The following is a 17,018-nucleotide window of genomic DNA, read 5'->3' as shown; positions in this document are numbered from 1 at the left end:
ATTTCTCTCTATAGCTCAGTCAGTCCCTTACTCACATAGAAACAGACCCAACTGATAAACTGTATTTTGGTCTATGATAAATTTACATGAATGTGTAACAAAGATTAATAGATACGACTAAATAACTACCTTATTTATATGATTTATTATGAGTAATATATAGGTATGATGTCTCTTTGGTAAATATTTGAACCCTGGAAACCTAGAAATGTGACACATTAATTACATGTAATCACCAATTTCCCTTGCTTATGTTATTACAGGGGTATTTTGGGTTCCGCTTACAATTAATCAGTGTTTACGTTTGTAAACTGAGCTGGACATTTCACCAACTCAGACAGCACTGTCTGACTGACAAAATGATTTGGAACATAGACACATTCTAATGATCAGCACTATCCGCGTAGACAAATACAAGACAGCCCATGATCATAAATTCAAATTATTCCGAACAGACTGGGCACCCATGAGAAATGCATCCTGTGAGATTCTCCTGACTTACGAGATGTCATAAGGTTGTCTGAACGTGATCTTTTACAGGATGCACAGCCGATAATAGCAACTCATCTAGGTTTAATGTGGTCAAAAAGTGGTTTAACAACCTCCATTCAAGTCTCCAGTGTGAGAATATGAGCATCAGTACTATGTTTTTTCATGTACATAGCATATCTCAAAGGAACAGAATGAAAGCACCTATGGTAATGGATGCTGTCAATTTCACTAATCAATTTCCCCCACATTTCAAATTGACATGTTCTTTTGGTAATATCATTTTTCAATTATGTTGTGCAATATATTGTTTTTATTTTGATGTGCCATGAGGGTATTGATAAAGGGTTTATTGCCGGTTTTCTTAATGGAAGTATTGTGTCAGTGGTCGTAAACCTTTCACAATCTCAGAAAATTGTCAGTTTTAATGCACTATGTGGGGTTTTGTTACTGTTTAATATTTCTAAGTGTTTGTTAACCCCCTGAGAATATCGTATTGCTTATCGAAGCTAGAATATCTGGCACAAAATACCCCTGCTTTCTTTTCCAATGTTCAATACAGGAAGCAGGTTGATTGGGTGAGTGTTTTAACGGGTATTACAGTGGGGAGTGTTTCCTGCCATCATGGCTAGAATGACGCACACACGAGACACTGGAATAAGAACTTAGAATAAGAATTTAGAACTGCTGCGCAAACTGTAATTTTATTTTTCTTTAATGACTTATTTTTAAAGCCAGAAACATTTTGTTTAGAATTTATTTTTACAAAACATTAAGCGTCATTATCTGTTAATTTTTTTGTTCCAAGTTTTATTGGACTGGAAGTTTAAACAAAACAGATGGGTCACATGTATTGTAACTTCAATGGTTCTATCAATACATTTTTTAGCAAAGGTGATATAGTACCTTTGTCAAGCAAGCACTTGAAATCCTTAAGCCAGCATATTAATTATTCATCTTGTAAGGCATGTTTTTCCACTTTCGCGTTATTCTTTTCTGAAGTCTTTCAGTCTTTCTAACTACATTTTCCTTGATGTAAACCTTATTATTTTAAATGATTCACAATAAATATCTGGGTCAGACAGGCCTTAATCTCCTCACAATGGCAAGGAGAGTAACAATGCTCTTCACAGAATAACAATGCTCTTCACAGAATAACAATGCTCTTCACAGAATAACAATGCTCTTCACCTCCATGAATGTTTGGAGTTGGTGATGTGGGCCATAGCGTGAATGGATGTGTAAAAGGCATGGGTGTGATGATGGGAATATTGTTTGATACAACATTCACAGAATTTGTTACTTCAGATCCATGATTGGATTAAGTCATATCTGGATCAGTTGTGGGAGATCTCATGTCTGCTCAGATCCTTGATAGTTACCATGCACCCAAGTCAAAGGTTAATTGAATTACTAAGCCTACAACAATGACATCCTCAACACAACAACATCTGTACTTTCTCCACAATGGTAGCAATACAACCAGCCTTCACTGTATTCAAATTAGTGGCCATGTACTGCTACATCGATTATCATCAGTTATAACAAAGACAAAAGACACAAATCGTAATCATAGATAGTTTCATTCAGTTTGTTTGTACAGACATGCCCATCCAAGTCTGAGGTGCATAATTCATGCTGAATAAACCACAGAATATCTGTTATAATTTCCTTACATTGACCATACTATCCCATTCCTTGTTGAGCCTGAGAACAATGAACTCCATGCAGTGTCCCACAGCCAGACGTCAATACTCACCACCTGTCGTCACAATGCTGGATGGATGAGAGGTCTCTTGATCTATTATCAGGATACAATGTTCTGAGCTTAGTAGGCCACGGCCTGTAGACAAATGACAAGCACAATGGTCATTAATTCATAATGACCCCTAAGGCTAGTACACTTCATGTCCAAGTGTTCAGTGTTTAGTGTTTAGACATTTGTGGATTAACGACACAAGCTGTGTGGAGTTGTAGAGTACATAGGGTAGTAGGTAAGTAGATATTCATGTTGTGTTCTACATTCAGTGTGTGGCGTTGCATGGAAGTTGTGGGGTTGTTTGTCCAGTCATTGCATGTCTGTCTCAGGGTTATCGCAGACGCCTCAAATATTCATGAAGCAGGAATCTTTGTGGAAAGTTGCAGACAGGATATTAACTTGAATAATTAAAGAACCATTTAACCTAGGGTTGGAAATTAGGATTCATGTCACTGAAAATTAAACCACACACATACATATATGGATCAGATTGGAAATACCCCTTTATGTGGTTAGTTTGAAAGAGAATATTTGTGAGGAAGCGGGGAATTACTTCTTAGATATCTGATAGGATGTTAAGTGAGAACAATACTATCATTTACCATTCAGTTTTGTGAGGAAAAAGGTTCAAACTACTACTGCAACTACTACTGCTACTACTACTACTGCTGCTGCTACTGCTGCTGCTGCTACTACTGCAACTACTACTACTGCTGCTGCTGCTGCTGCTACTACTGCTACTACTACTGCTGCTACTGCTGCTACTACTACTACTACTACTATACTTTGGCTAGTACTTTTGTAATTTCTCATGCTAGAACAACAACTATTTTACTTTCATGACATTTCTTTATCAAAGTTAGTTTTTTGGTGTCCGTTTTTTACAAAGTGACATTTTTCAAGCTGTAAGATTTTGAAAGATTCTTTATGATTAAACTTGTTAATGTGTTTAATGAATTTGAAAACACAATTTCAACCACAAGTATTCTTGGCAATGCCCAGGGAATTAACTTGTTCATGTGATATAATGGTGGGTATAAACATGGATGTATTACAAACTGAACTGTATAGAATTGCAACATGCAAATTCATTTGGTTTGACCTGTACTACATTATTCCATTTCCTGCAACTCCTCACAAATACATGAAATTGTTCATAGTGTTTGGATTGTCAGTTTTGACTATGCTGATGTCAAAACAATGAACTGGATCTATGTGTGTCCAACTGTGACTAATCTAATGTCCAGGATGAGAAGGAGGACTGTATGTTCCTGTCACGGTTCACTTACCCAGATAGCAACAAATGTATGCTCCACATTTAAAGGGGCAGTGGGGTAGCTTAGCAGTTAAAGCGTTCACGCTGAAGTTGTGAGCATGGTTTCGTGCCACTTTTAGCAATATTCCAGCAATATCATGGCAAGGGACCCCAGAAATGGGCTTCACACATTGTACACATGTGAGGAATTGAACACAGCATGATGAGTAAACGCTTTAACCTCTAGGCTACCCCAGCACCCCCTGTCACACTGAAGACCAAAGGTGTAATATTTGTGGTTGTGGGTGTTTGATGGGGTTTAGGTAGGTGTTGATTTAGGTTTGACATGTGAGGTGGGAGGCATGAGGTTGAGGTTTTTGTTTGGAGGCATGAGGTGTGAGGGGTTTAGAGTTGCCTGGGATTTTTTTGGTCGGTGTTACGGGTTTGAATTTGGTTAGGATTTGTTTAGGATGTGTTTTTTAGGAATTGAAGGTTGAGGTTGGAAGATGTTAGGGGTTTGAATTTGTATGTAGTTTAGGAGAGTGAGTAAGTGAGTTTAGTTTTATGACACACTCAGCAATATTAGTGCTATATGGCGGTGGTCTGTAATATGGGGTTTGGGGGTTGTTACAAATGTTGTTGAACAATATGCTCATCAGTACCGCCTTACCCTTTGCCATTGCTTGCATATGTCAGACAATTACTTTATGAAATACACATCAATACCTGTTTATCCATAGTACAGTCATATCATAAGGATCATATAACCTTCATTAATAAACACTAACATATGTTCACACAACTTTTCTAAACTGTAGGTCATGTAGATCTATTGATCTATTGGAAGCAGGCAGTGGAAGTTCTCATGAATGATAGAACTTAAGTAGAAGGTTTGCAAACACATAATGGCAAAAGACAGCCTGAAATATGGCAATTTAACTACCAATATGTAAAGAACATTGACATTTCATGACATGCACTAGATGTCAAAAATGGCAAGATTCATCCATGTTTCCACACCGCCGATAATGAGATTCTGCTATCTTTGTGATGAACAGTATGGACTAATGAATTTAATACCTTTATCGATCAGACACATCCAATCAGTATGGGATGCTGTATGTCAATTCTGACCATCAATCATGCTCCTCATTTTATAACACTCCGGTACGCTGCTGGGTCGTCGATTTTTGCATTGTACATATATCCCATTTCATCAAAGGAAAATAATCAATTTCAGACCAAGATTAACTAAATTGTCAACGATTGCCTCTGCTAGGTAGGTGTTATTTTTACCTCCTACCAATCAATAGTGTAAATTTAATAATCGAGTTGTATCCCTCTGTATTGCTTCAACTGCAAGCATGGCCCTCCTGAGATAATCATCCCAAAATAATCATTTGCCAGCCACGATTTAAGAGGATTTTTTTCCTTGAATTGATCATTACAAGTGTCCAAAACCTGTGTCAGGGAAGTGTTGAGGATAGTTAGTAGGCAATTACTATATAGCCAGAATTCATTTACACAGATAGTTGGGATGCTTGGCTTTTTGTACACAGACAGCGCTGTGGTGGGATTGATGAGGCAGTGACGGAGATATTTTTGTTGACTAAACCCAACTTTTTCATTAACTAGGACTTAAAATATTTACACTGTCCAGTTTTATGGGGATGGGTGATGCTGCTGGTGTTGATTCAGGGTCAGTGGGAGTGATGGATGTCTAGTTGGTAGGTCCAAGAAAAGAAACTTTGTGCAAGTGGAAAGTTTAAATAGACATACTGTTTGCACGTAAAGTAATTGAAATAACATTTAATTTACAGCATCATTGCTTTTTTTCTTTGATTTTGTTCCTCAGGGCATAGCATTGATTAGTACAAGTACCTTGTTGACTTGTTTTGTTTTGATCAATAACATTGTCTTGTGCCTTCACTGTCAGTGTTCATGATGTTAATCACTAGATTATCTTGTCTAGACATGACTATTTGCAGATCATGGCCATGTAAATGTAATAGTGCTGAAGGCAACATTGAAAAGCAAACACAAAAATACTGACTTTTTTCGGCAGTTTTAAAAATAGCTGATATGACATTCAGTGGTTTTCATTATTTGGTGAATTATACATTTCTATCTTCCTTTTTTCCTCCTGTCTCTCATTCAGGGGTTTCATTTTCATTCATTCTCATGACTTTTTAATGCTTTTAAAACCTTTATCTGTCTTTTTGCTGTGCCTGATGCAGCATTATGATCAAAACCAGAGGCTTTCAGACATAAAATACTTGATGTTTTGGAATGTTCTCAAATTTTATGGCCAGAAAAAAGTGGAAGCTAAGATTTGGTAATGATAATCCATGTATAACCATGCATAATCCATGTAATAATCTTGTTGATTGGTTTATTGTTTAACACAGCACTCAGCGATATCCCAGCTATATGGCAGCTGTCTGTAAATAAATAATGTGTGAACCAGGCAGTCCAGTGACCAACATCATGAGCATTGATCTGTGCAACCATATCAGCAAGCCTGACCAACTGATACCGTTATTTGCCTCTAACGATAATCGTGGGCTGCTGAAGACTATTCTAACCCACATCTTTATGGCTCCCAATCTTGTCAAACAGGCTAATATAATCAGGTTGAAAGGTGCCTCTGTTATATCTATCTTGAGGAAGCAACAAAAATACACTCAATGAACAACTTCCTCCATCTCAGATATGATATAAAATATAATAGCAAGGGAACAGATGTGTAACTACCTAATTTATCTTCAGGATTGCTGAATAAAACACAATTTATTCCCCCCCCCCCCCCCCGTGACCCTTAAGCCATTTCATGATATAAAAGTCATAGATTGAATAATGAGCCACTTACAGGATTTATTCTCAATGGATGATATCTTTACCCTAATTAGTGTTTGTTGTAATTAGTATTTAGTGTTCCTAAATCTTTGGTCCTAAGTGGAAAGTGTACTGGCAATGACTGTGAGTAGGCCATATATTAAGGACAGTTTATGTCTGTTGAGTCTCTACATTACCATGGCGTGATAGTGGGCAAAGAAGTAGATGAACAAAAAAGTAAGAAAGTTGCTATAGTATGGTTAAAAACTATGTATGGATCGATGGATGCAGCATCAAAATTATGTTTATGCTCAGTAAAAAGTATGAATGTGTGGTAAAAAAGTATGTATATGTGTATGTTTAGTAATTAGGTAGCAGTTAGTAAAAAGCATGTATGTAGAGTAAAGTTGTAATGTATGTTTCATGACACTTATTAGAATGTAGTCAGGAAAATAGTTTACAGATATGCTGACTTTGTGTACATTGGACAGGTTTCAGATCAAGTGATCAACATTGGTCTTGGAGGGTAGTGTTTCTTAGTCTTTGGTCCATCCCACACTAAGGCACCTGTTTGTATCATATAGCACATATAACAGGTGCTGTGTTTTCTGATTCAAGTGACTTGGTTCAAACCATGCCTCTTGGCACATCATATGATTATGATTACTGCTATGATTATGACTAGTAGCTTTCAAGTGCCTCATGGTTGTTGTATACTATCCCCAGGAAGTTGAAAATGAATGCACACTAGTTATTTGACTGGAGTAATGTTGTGGTTTGGGGAGGATTTTTAAGCATTGCCTTCAATATTCACATTTTGATAAAGGAATCAAGAACTACTTCAGGCAAGTTCTTCATCATGTTGTTCGACATGCAGACTGTAATTGACAGTACTGTAACTATCAGTATCAGTAACTGTCATACACTGTCTGGATACTGTTTCTCCAAACAGCTTGACCAGTCACAGTGAAATGAGTGATCTTATGTTTTGCCACAGTCATCTATATTACGTCTTTATGGTGCACAAACATATTCATTCTGGACAAAGCCAACCAGTGTTTAGGGGCAGGCAATCAGCCAGATCACACACTGCAACCATCTGATTGTCATTAGTCAGCTGTTTGGACAAACATGGTGATATTGGGGATCTAGTCTGACATGAGATAAACCTTTTGGGGATTCATGATGGTATCTGTGTCAAAGTAGTCACAGGAGGCAAAAATTGGGAAAATCATTGTAATACAGTGAGGGTGTTTACAGAAATGAATATTCACAGAAATGAATATATATTTTCTTCTGGTACCATCTGTTGTGAAGTCGTTAAGCATTTCAAAGTATGAAGACACCAGGTGTTCACAGAGTGATGAAGGTTTGTTGTTTGGGGTAGAAAACAACCTTAGCACCAAGACATCCTTAAGTCTGTGTTAAGATATGGGAGTTACATTCACCTCAGCGCTATGATCAGTTTGTACAATAAAACCCTGGGTTCAATACCCCACATGGGTACAATGTGTGAAGACATTTCTGGCGTCCCCAGCTGTAATTTTGCTTCCTCATTTACTCATATATTTTGGTGTTTCATTATTTGTGAAGTCTCTTGATATCCTACATTTGAGGACAAAACATAAACATCTGAGTCTCCTTTCTTAGTTTGAAATGCCAATGAAATTGTATGCTCTGGAAAACAAAAAATACATTACACAATCTTTGAAAAATCTCAAATATTCACACCAAAGTATGACTAATTTTGAGAAATTTTATTAAAGTTCACCATTTTTTTTTATCAAAGCTCTCAGAAACAAATCTGTTCACATGAATAGTTATATCCATCCGAAGAGCATGTTTTACTGCATCTGAAAAATTACGGTAAAAGGTATGCTAGAATATATGTCTGTTCTTTAAAATCTTTTGCATTTCAATCATGACAGAAAACTGATTCTAAAGTTTCAATTTATATGCTTGAACAGATAAATCAAGTCTTAATTGAATTTCAAAATGCTTGTCCAGTTGTTTTCCAAACAGTAAGTGCTTTTTGAGTCTTTGATCTTCTCCACAACTACGATGACTATGGATTGTGAACAAGGCAGCTTGTCGTCAGGAAATAATCTGGTTACTGTCGGCAAAATTTTGGCTTTTAATAACTTGGGATACTTTTATTTCATAAGAACACCTTTCCTTGCCATCAAAGAAGTAAACCAGATTGCTGGAGACTAGTTGGTGTTTATAATATACCTGTGCTCTGTGCAACCATGTTGATTGCTGGTACATTTCATACAGCTGTTGACGCCATCACGATTCCATCAGCTGTCGGTGGGTTTTGAAATTAGATTCTATGTGCTGGAGAACTTCATCCCAGCTGAAAACTCCAGTGAGTGGTATAGCACATGCAGCATTGACCTAGCCAGGTCGACCTGTCGAGGTCGAGCATGTCGCATGCTTGGGATGAGAATGCAGGATATATGGAGTAGCAATTATGGGATCATTGGGTGTTTGATACTGAGAGAGAAGGTTGTTGATAGCGCGTCAATTTCAGTGGCTGCATGTAAAGACCGCAATTATGTGAGTTATATCAGTCATGCTCTTTCAGTTGCTATCACATTGTATATATTTTGCTGTGAAGCATATGGTATTGATTTGTCTGCACTGAATCAAATCACATTGCTTTGTTACGATGTTAGTTTCAAATGGTTTTCTAGATTTGCAAGGAAATGTCAAATGATCTGTTTGATGTAGTTTTTCTGTAATGTGATGTTCAATTGATTTTAGGTCTTAGATTTACAGAAAAATTCTTCTAATTACCAAAAGCCTAGATCCCATGGTTGTGGAGGTTTATATTTCAGTTCAATAATAATGTCACTAGGAGGTAAAGGATGTATGTGGTAAAATAATATGTTAAAGAACAGGGTGGGCAAAATAAAAAAAATAATGATAATAACATGAATAGACTTTCCTCATTAATTGGATTTGTAAGAAAATTAATACTTTCACTATATTTGTAAGAGTTGCGATCATTATGCTTTACTTTAAATCACCTTTGTCTAAAATCCTTTAATGTTAGATTCTACATTGGTGAAACTAGTTGAAGTCAGTATCATTAGTATCATTCTAGGAGAAAATATAGTCTGTGGAGTTGCATCTCAAAGGCATGGCAGAATCCTATGATTAGGGATGAATACTAGATGTGTTCCTCTCCTCCTGACTCTCAACCTACATCTGCAAAAATCTGCATCATTTAGGCTTTGCTGAGTTGACATCAACTGAAAAAAAAATGTATAAAACATATACCATGATGAGATACTGTAGTTGATAGTCTATGGTTAGAGTCTTCTGTACTCCTCTTGTTAACAGCTGGAGTGCTTCTGATGTCATCTCATTGTTTTCTTGTTTTGTGGGTGAAGATGCTTGGTACACAAATGTTACAACAAAATAATAACACAGTGAACATCACCATAAATACTGTTGTCTAGTTTGTGTGTGGGTTTTTGTTGTAAAACACATGTAGACACTAATGCATCATGTAATTTTCTCTAACTTTACTAAGGTTTAACCATCATTTGAACTCATTACTTTTATTCTGTTATTCCAAGAAACCGACATATGGTCAGGAAAATCACTTTGAAAATAAATATAAAATGTAAACTATGCGTGTAACAAACATGCCTATGATTAACTGAATTTTTGTCCCTTACAACTTGCTGTGTTTTGTTATAAATGTATGATTCGAACTATGGTTACACCAAACTGAAATTAGTGTCCCTTTCAGTTCATTATGACTGTAGTTTGCAAATCATGAATCATGTTTGAATCATGGATATTGCTGCTGATATTTCATGCAATTGAATTTACTATTTGTTCATTAACATAAGGAATGACATACAAGCTTTGAGACTAATCATATCAGTGTTGAAACTGTATGCTTCAAACAGATTAAACATGGATTAGTCTGATTGGAGATCACTTTCAGATGAAATCGATACTAATACAACTGTTAAAGAGAATGCTAGACGTTTTTGAAAATGCCTTGAGACAAGGAGGAAACTGGGTTTGAACAATTTTTAAAGAACTGAATTTCACACTTCCAGCAGTATAGAACTGACAACCTTATATTCAACTTAACAGATTTTGTTCTTGTTTTTTATCAATACACTATAGATTCTGTAGTGCTAATAGAATCGGTTTGGTGATTTCCATTTTCAGGGAACAAAAATGAACTACCAGATTCAAACTACTTTACAAATTGTATGCATTTACCAAATGTGTGTTCTGAAAGCACTGTCATGTGTGTACCAAAAGCGCTGTATCATGTGTACAAAGAGCACTGTGTTCAAAACACCATCTCATGCATACTGAAAGCACTACCTTATGCATAATGAAAGCACTATCACTTGCATACTGAAGCACTGTCTCATGCATACTGAAAGCACTATTTCACACATACCAAAAGCAGTGTCATGGATACTCAAAGCACTATCTCGTGCATATCAAAAGCACTATCCCACGCATAACAAAAGCACTCTATCATGCATACCAAAAGCACTCTTTCATGCATACCAAAAGCACTATCTCAGCTTCTAAGTTACATGATCTTTTCTAACAAAAATATTGTATTTCTCTGAAAATAGTTTGAGCTGGAACTGATGTTTAGAAAATGTGTTAATGGTAGAGTTGAAGTGTTACTACTTAAACAATTCTGGATTGCAGGTATTCAGATTATTTAGAGCAAAGTAATCAAGAGCAACCTGTATAGTTATAGCTATCACTATGAATTATTTAGCAACGTCATCAATAATTACCTTGTATGTATTCATCTCCAGGTGATTACTGCCACAATGTGTCAAGTTACTGATCATCGCACAGACTGACTTGTGTCTTTTATGCCGAACAGTTGGTCAGTTTTCATGTTCTTGCTGTGAAAGGGTCGATTAATTAGTTATTCTGAAAAATATATATTAACAATTAACTATTGTCAGCAATAGAAAGTCATTTTTATGAAGCCTTATGTGCAAATGTGGAATATCAGATCAGAACATTTATGCTGAAGTAAGCAATATTTCAACCTTTCATATTTACTCCTAAGGCGTCATTTGAAAAGGTTATGAAAGGAACATTTTAATTAAAAAAAGAGTAAGCTTAACCTTGTTTCACAAAATGTGTTCAAATCAATTTTGGAAGTGAAACACGTTTTGCTACCATGGAAGATGTAAGCCAATGAGATTGGCAACTAAGTAAAGTTTTATGTTGCTGTCAGTAGTATACTATCTGTGAGAGCTATTGAGAAGCTGTAGTTACTGTATCATGATGTATCTGTAGTCTGAAGCTGTGCTGGGAGCTGTAGTATCTAGCTGCATAAGAAGCTATAGCATTCAGCTGTAGTATAAGGCTGTGTAAGGAGCTTTAGCATCAAGCATCAAATTATATACAAAACTGTATGATATGTATCGAGATGTGTAATTAGCTGTAGTATCAAGCTGTATGAGAAACTATACTTACAAGATGAAGTATCAAGCTGTAGCATGAAGTGGTATGGAAAGCTGTATGAGACAATGTATCAAGCAGTGTAAGGAGCTGTAGTATCAAGCTGTATGATACACTGTAGTAACAACATGTAGTGTCAAGTTGTTCAAGAAACTGGAGTATAAAATGTGTAAGAAGCTTTAGTATCAAGCTGTATGAGAAACTATACTTACAAGATGAAGTATCAAGCTGTAGCATGAAGTGGTATGGAAAGCTGTATGAGACAATGTATCAAGCAGTGTAAGGAGCTGTAGTATCAAGCTTTAGTAACAACATGTAGTGTCAAGTTGTTAAAGAAACTGGAGTATAACATGTGTAAGAAGCTTTAGTATCAAGAATGGTTATGGATTTCAACTCCTTTTCTTCCAGTGCTCTCTGTGAATAGCACTCTTGATGAAACTATGTTGTGCATGCCTTCCCTCACTTACTCTTTCGATACAACATTTTTGTACATCTGGAAGGACATTTATCAAGCAAGTAATATTTATCCCAACTCAACTGTATCTCTTGGTATTACCAGAGCCACACAAGCATAGAATTTGTGTGATGAAGTAGGGAAAAACAGGGAAAAAACAAGGAAACAATTACTGTCAGTAACATGAGATGTATGTTAGAGCTGCTTATAAAGATTTTACAGTCTCCCACCTACCTTCGACCACCATCAACCACCCGTCATCACCTATTGCCATGTACAGCCAGTAAACCTTACTTACGCTGTTGGAGATACAGAAATTATTCTGTTTTATCAGATACATTGTGAACTTTCATTGCAGTTTATTGCTCACTGGGGTGTTGTGATGATGCATCATTGATGTGGGAATAGGGGATGATACGTTTTATAGATGTTTGATGTGTATTTCCTGAACCCAGGTGTCAAGACTCTAACGCTGTTATTACTTATTATAGTGCTTTTCATAAGGATTGATGATTTTATCAACTTTACCTGTGTTAGTTGGTTTAGGTTGTTAGATATAATGTATAATTTTCTGCATCTGATATATGATGCGTTTTGTATGAAAGGTTTTGTCCAAATTGTTAATTCTTATTAATACTGTACATTCAGGCAGTTAGAAAAAAGGATTACACACATAAAACATAATTAAATATGAAAAGTATAAATGAAATTATATGTCTGTTTTGTTCAATATTCCATGGTTTTTAGGTGAGAGATATTTCTCTTTTTGAAACATTAACTCCTCGGAACATATGTGTTTCAATATTAAACATTGTCATATAAAAACAAAAGGAGGTGGACTTCCTGTGGTTAAGAACAAATTATTGAAATTTACGATGATTTCTTATATTTTTCCTTAAACCCATATGGAAAGTTGATAGTTGAGCTCATTTTGGTCTTTCTTTCAACACTGTTAAAAAATGACACCAGGAAAGTGATACTGGTTTCCACATGACCGTGAAATTCAGAGAAGGATATAAAACACTCTTTTTGCGCTGAGAGTTCTTGAGTGTGTGAGCGAGGATTCTGTTTATGAAATGTGCACAGGCAGTGTGTGTCATATGGTGAGAACAATTGAAAAGGAGGTGGTGTAGATATAGTCTCCGTGCTGCTTGTTTAGAATCACTGTGGATGTTTAAGGTTATTGTGGACTCATTCACATGGAGACCTGTTGAAAAGTGCGACAACTGGTAGGAAAGCATATATTTCTTCCTGCAAGATATGATTTCTTCCTGCTACATTTGTGGTGACTTTTGCAATTCCTTTTTGACGTGATCGTATATTTCAACATTCATTTCTGTTGTTGGCATGCATTTCAGGAAACTAATTCCAAAGAGTTCAGTTTTGGTCATTTAGTTTTATTTAATTTGAGAAAGCATAACATGATTCCAAATACAGGCTCATGGATGTCAAATTTCAGTGGCAATTTTGTTTAGTGTGAGATGATGAAAGTGATCATGACAATTTGTGATGCGTCAATTTCCGTCACTTATTTCATTATGGTATGAATAGACATGGAGATTTCAGCTCTAGGGTACTGGTTGTACAATTACCAATCTATACACTGGGTTTATGTGTCTGACCTTTGAGATAAATAGTTTTAGCGTCAAATGAACTTGTATTGATTAATTTGAAATTGTATCTTTCATATTTGATGATTTGTGCTGAGAAAGGTGTTGCTATTGAGTATTAACATTTAAGGGCTATTGAATTGTGTTTTTGCTGAGCTCAACTTCAACAAAAACAGTCATAGAGAATAGTGATGTTTTTTTAAATACGAAATACTAATTCTGATGATAATTATGAGGACATATACCTAACACAATTCAAACATAATACCTCCATACTTGTGTATCTATTACCTTTCACATTACCAGACTAAAACCCTTTTATAAAACCCCTTTAATAAGCATGGCAAATCCCCATTCAAATACCCTGTAATCTTTTATCAAAACCTCAGTGGTAACATACGATTAAGTTGTCTTATTGAAATTGACTAATGCATGTTTCATTATATTCTAGGTTTACAAGTCACGTTGACACACAGTACATGGATGTTATTGGTGTCAATTGCCCAGAGATGTGAAGTGGGAAGGAAGGTGTCAGCATCTGTTTAAACCATGAGGAGTTCTTACACAGAGTTGGCGTTGCTGTGGCACTGGTTCATCCTACCAGCATTAGGTGAGTACCATCTCTTTAATGGTATTTACCATGGATACGATTCTTATAGTTTCTGGTTAGTATGTATGCCATTCAGGATTGTTAGTTGCTTTGAAAGAACTTTAAAGACTTATAACTGTAGAACATTAGGATCTTAAAATATACTGGACAAAATAAGTTAAGGATATTAGCTTCTTTATGATCGATATTTCATCAGTGTGTCAATGAGTAAATAGATTATTATTCATAATTTCAAAATTTACATACATCCCTGACTTTGTCCAGTATATATAAGTTGTTCTATATCAATTTGTTCTATGTCATTTGTTGAATATTTCAAGTCAGACATTTGTTTATCACACCAAAATGATATTCAGTCTCAATTTACACCAAACTTCGGCTTCAGAACATTAATATTCTGTACTAAATATTTTGGTACATCAGATCTAATAAAGTTTCAATTAAGAAAGAGTTTTGAGCAAGCAAGTGTATATTCTGTATGACAATGTCCATGGCTAGTATGTCCAACTAGAAACTCTGTAAGAATGTTATCCTCAACATGTTGTGGAATCAAACTCCAAACCACATACCACTGGGCTACCTTGCTTGCTTAGAGGGACTTCACATTCAGTCACCCACATCAGAGATTGTTACATTCAGAAACTCTCACATTCATGAACTTAGGAGTATTTTATTTGCGAATGAATGGCATCAAAAGAAAAAAATATCATGTTGTACCATGAGCGTAATGTCTTAGGATTTGTTTTCACATATCAAGTATCTACAATCATGATTCATCCCCTTCCTCATCAGATGTAACAGAAGCATTGTTTTACAATGGTGTAGTAAATTCAGTAAACACATATCCAGTTCTATGTAGGTTTATGTTGGTAAATGGATCTTACGCACTGACAACACAACACAATATGCCTGTTAATCTGAGCCAGACTTCTGGTTTCAACATCTTTAATCATCACCACCTTAATGGCCTCTTTATTGTCAAAAAAAGGTCATTCTGTCCATGAAAGTAGAGAGTAAATTTACTTAATGACATCTTGAAGGAAATCCGATGTGGAAATCACCATTTATCGTTCATAACAAAGGGTTAAGAGAAAAGGTGTTGATTTTTAGTACTGCAGTTTATTATTTCTCGGTTCCTGATGCCTGGTGTGAGTGTTGATGGTGTGTAGGTGTATATTGATGAAAGGATGTTTATGTTTTGCCTATGGTCATACAATTCAGTTTGACCGTGGCTACTCTCAGTTGTTTACACTCATGGGGAGTTAAAGTGGTTTCATGGGACCATATGTTTACACCCATCTGTGACCAGTCCATCAATACCCAGAATATAAATAGGTTCATGTACATTGTTACTGATATACCTGACTCCATATGTTCATATGTGCAACATATGGGGGTTATCACAAACTAAGAGGGGATTATGAGGGCTTTATGACTTGAATAAAACTAATTTACGGTTTGATGTGGTAGAAAAATTGACGTCAGAAGTATTTCCATTAATGAAAATGTAATGTGTTAGTTTGAATTAGATGAGGAAGTAGACATGATGTTGGAACAGATATGTTCACTGATATATGATTGACATATAACACTCATCCTGCTTGACAGATGTTTATTGCTGAACTCAGTACCAAAGAAAAATGGCCTTGACCTATATTGTTTGGAATATTTCATAAGGTTTTATAAACAATGAATATTTGTTGTGATGAATAAGAAATCTGAACCATATTTAACTTTCATTTATAATCTTGTAATAAGTAATTTGTAATCTTCAATTTAAACCTGCTTTTCTGCTTTAGTAATAAGTTTTAAGATGAAAGGCCTATCATGATTGAATGAGGCCCTTGAGACTTCAGTGCATGGATATCAGCCTTAAAGATAAGTTATTAGTTCAACATCACAGATAATGCCAAAAATGGCAGGAAGACAAAGTTTTCAGAGTGATCATTTTCTGGGGTTTTTTCCCAGCAACTGAGATGCTGATGGTGCCTGATGGTATTGTCTAGATTTCAAAGGTATTTTGGTATTGATTTGTTTCCAAGAGAAAATAAACATTGAACAAATTAAACCTAGATTTATTGAACTAAGTGATGTGATCATGGATTACAAGAGCAAATTGGTGTATTTAGGATAATGTCTAAATATATAAGTTATTCAATATCTGTTTGATGTTGGTGCCTTGGGTTGAATTGAAGTCAGAGGAATGGCTCCTGACTAATGATCCCTGTTAGATTGCACAATGAATGCTTAATGTCCGTTAATGTCATGTTTAAAGTAAAGGCACTGACCATATCTATGAGAGAAAATAAAGCATTCAGATTTCTTAAAAAAGGTTCATTTATTATGGGTAGAACTGATATGGTTTGACCAACTTGTTTTATGCCCATGTTAGAATGCAGTATAGGAGTCTTTGTCCTGATGGAATGCTTTGATGTAATACAAATGAGATGCTAGTATGATCTTAATTGTAAATTCTGTTTAAGTGTCGTGCTTCAGCAGAGGTCACAATCATGCCCTTCCTTATTTTCATT

General features: G+C 35.7%; 1 protein-coding gene across 4 annotated transcripts in view; it reads left to right on the top strand.

The window, feature by feature from the left end:
• LOC137297119 (neuroglian-like) overlaps window positions 1-17,018 on the top strand; it is a 144,108-nt gene that overhangs the window by 26,848 nt on the left and 100,242 nt on the right. For all 4 annotated transcript variants that reach the window (XM_067829117.1, XM_067829114.1, XM_067829116.1 and 1 more), the window contains exon 2: window positions 14,329-14,487. In XM_067829117.1, the coding sequence (XP_067685218.1) occupies window positions 14,427-14,487 (61 nt within the window). In that variant the 5' untranslated portion in view covers window positions 14,329-14,426. The remainder of the gene's footprint in view (window positions 1-14,328; window positions 14,488-17,018) is intronic.

Source organism: Haliotis asinina, chromosome 9, assembly GCF_037392515.1.
Source record: "Haliotis asinina isolate JCU_RB_2024 chromosome 9, JCU_Hal_asi_v2, whole genome shotgun sequence".
NCBI classification, from domain to species: Eukaryota; Metazoa; Mollusca; class Gastropoda; order Lepetellida; family Haliotidae; genus Haliotis; species Haliotis asinina.
The sequence above is the reverse complement of the archived record's forward strand: the minus strand, read 5'-3'. Positions and strand labels throughout refer to the sequence as shown.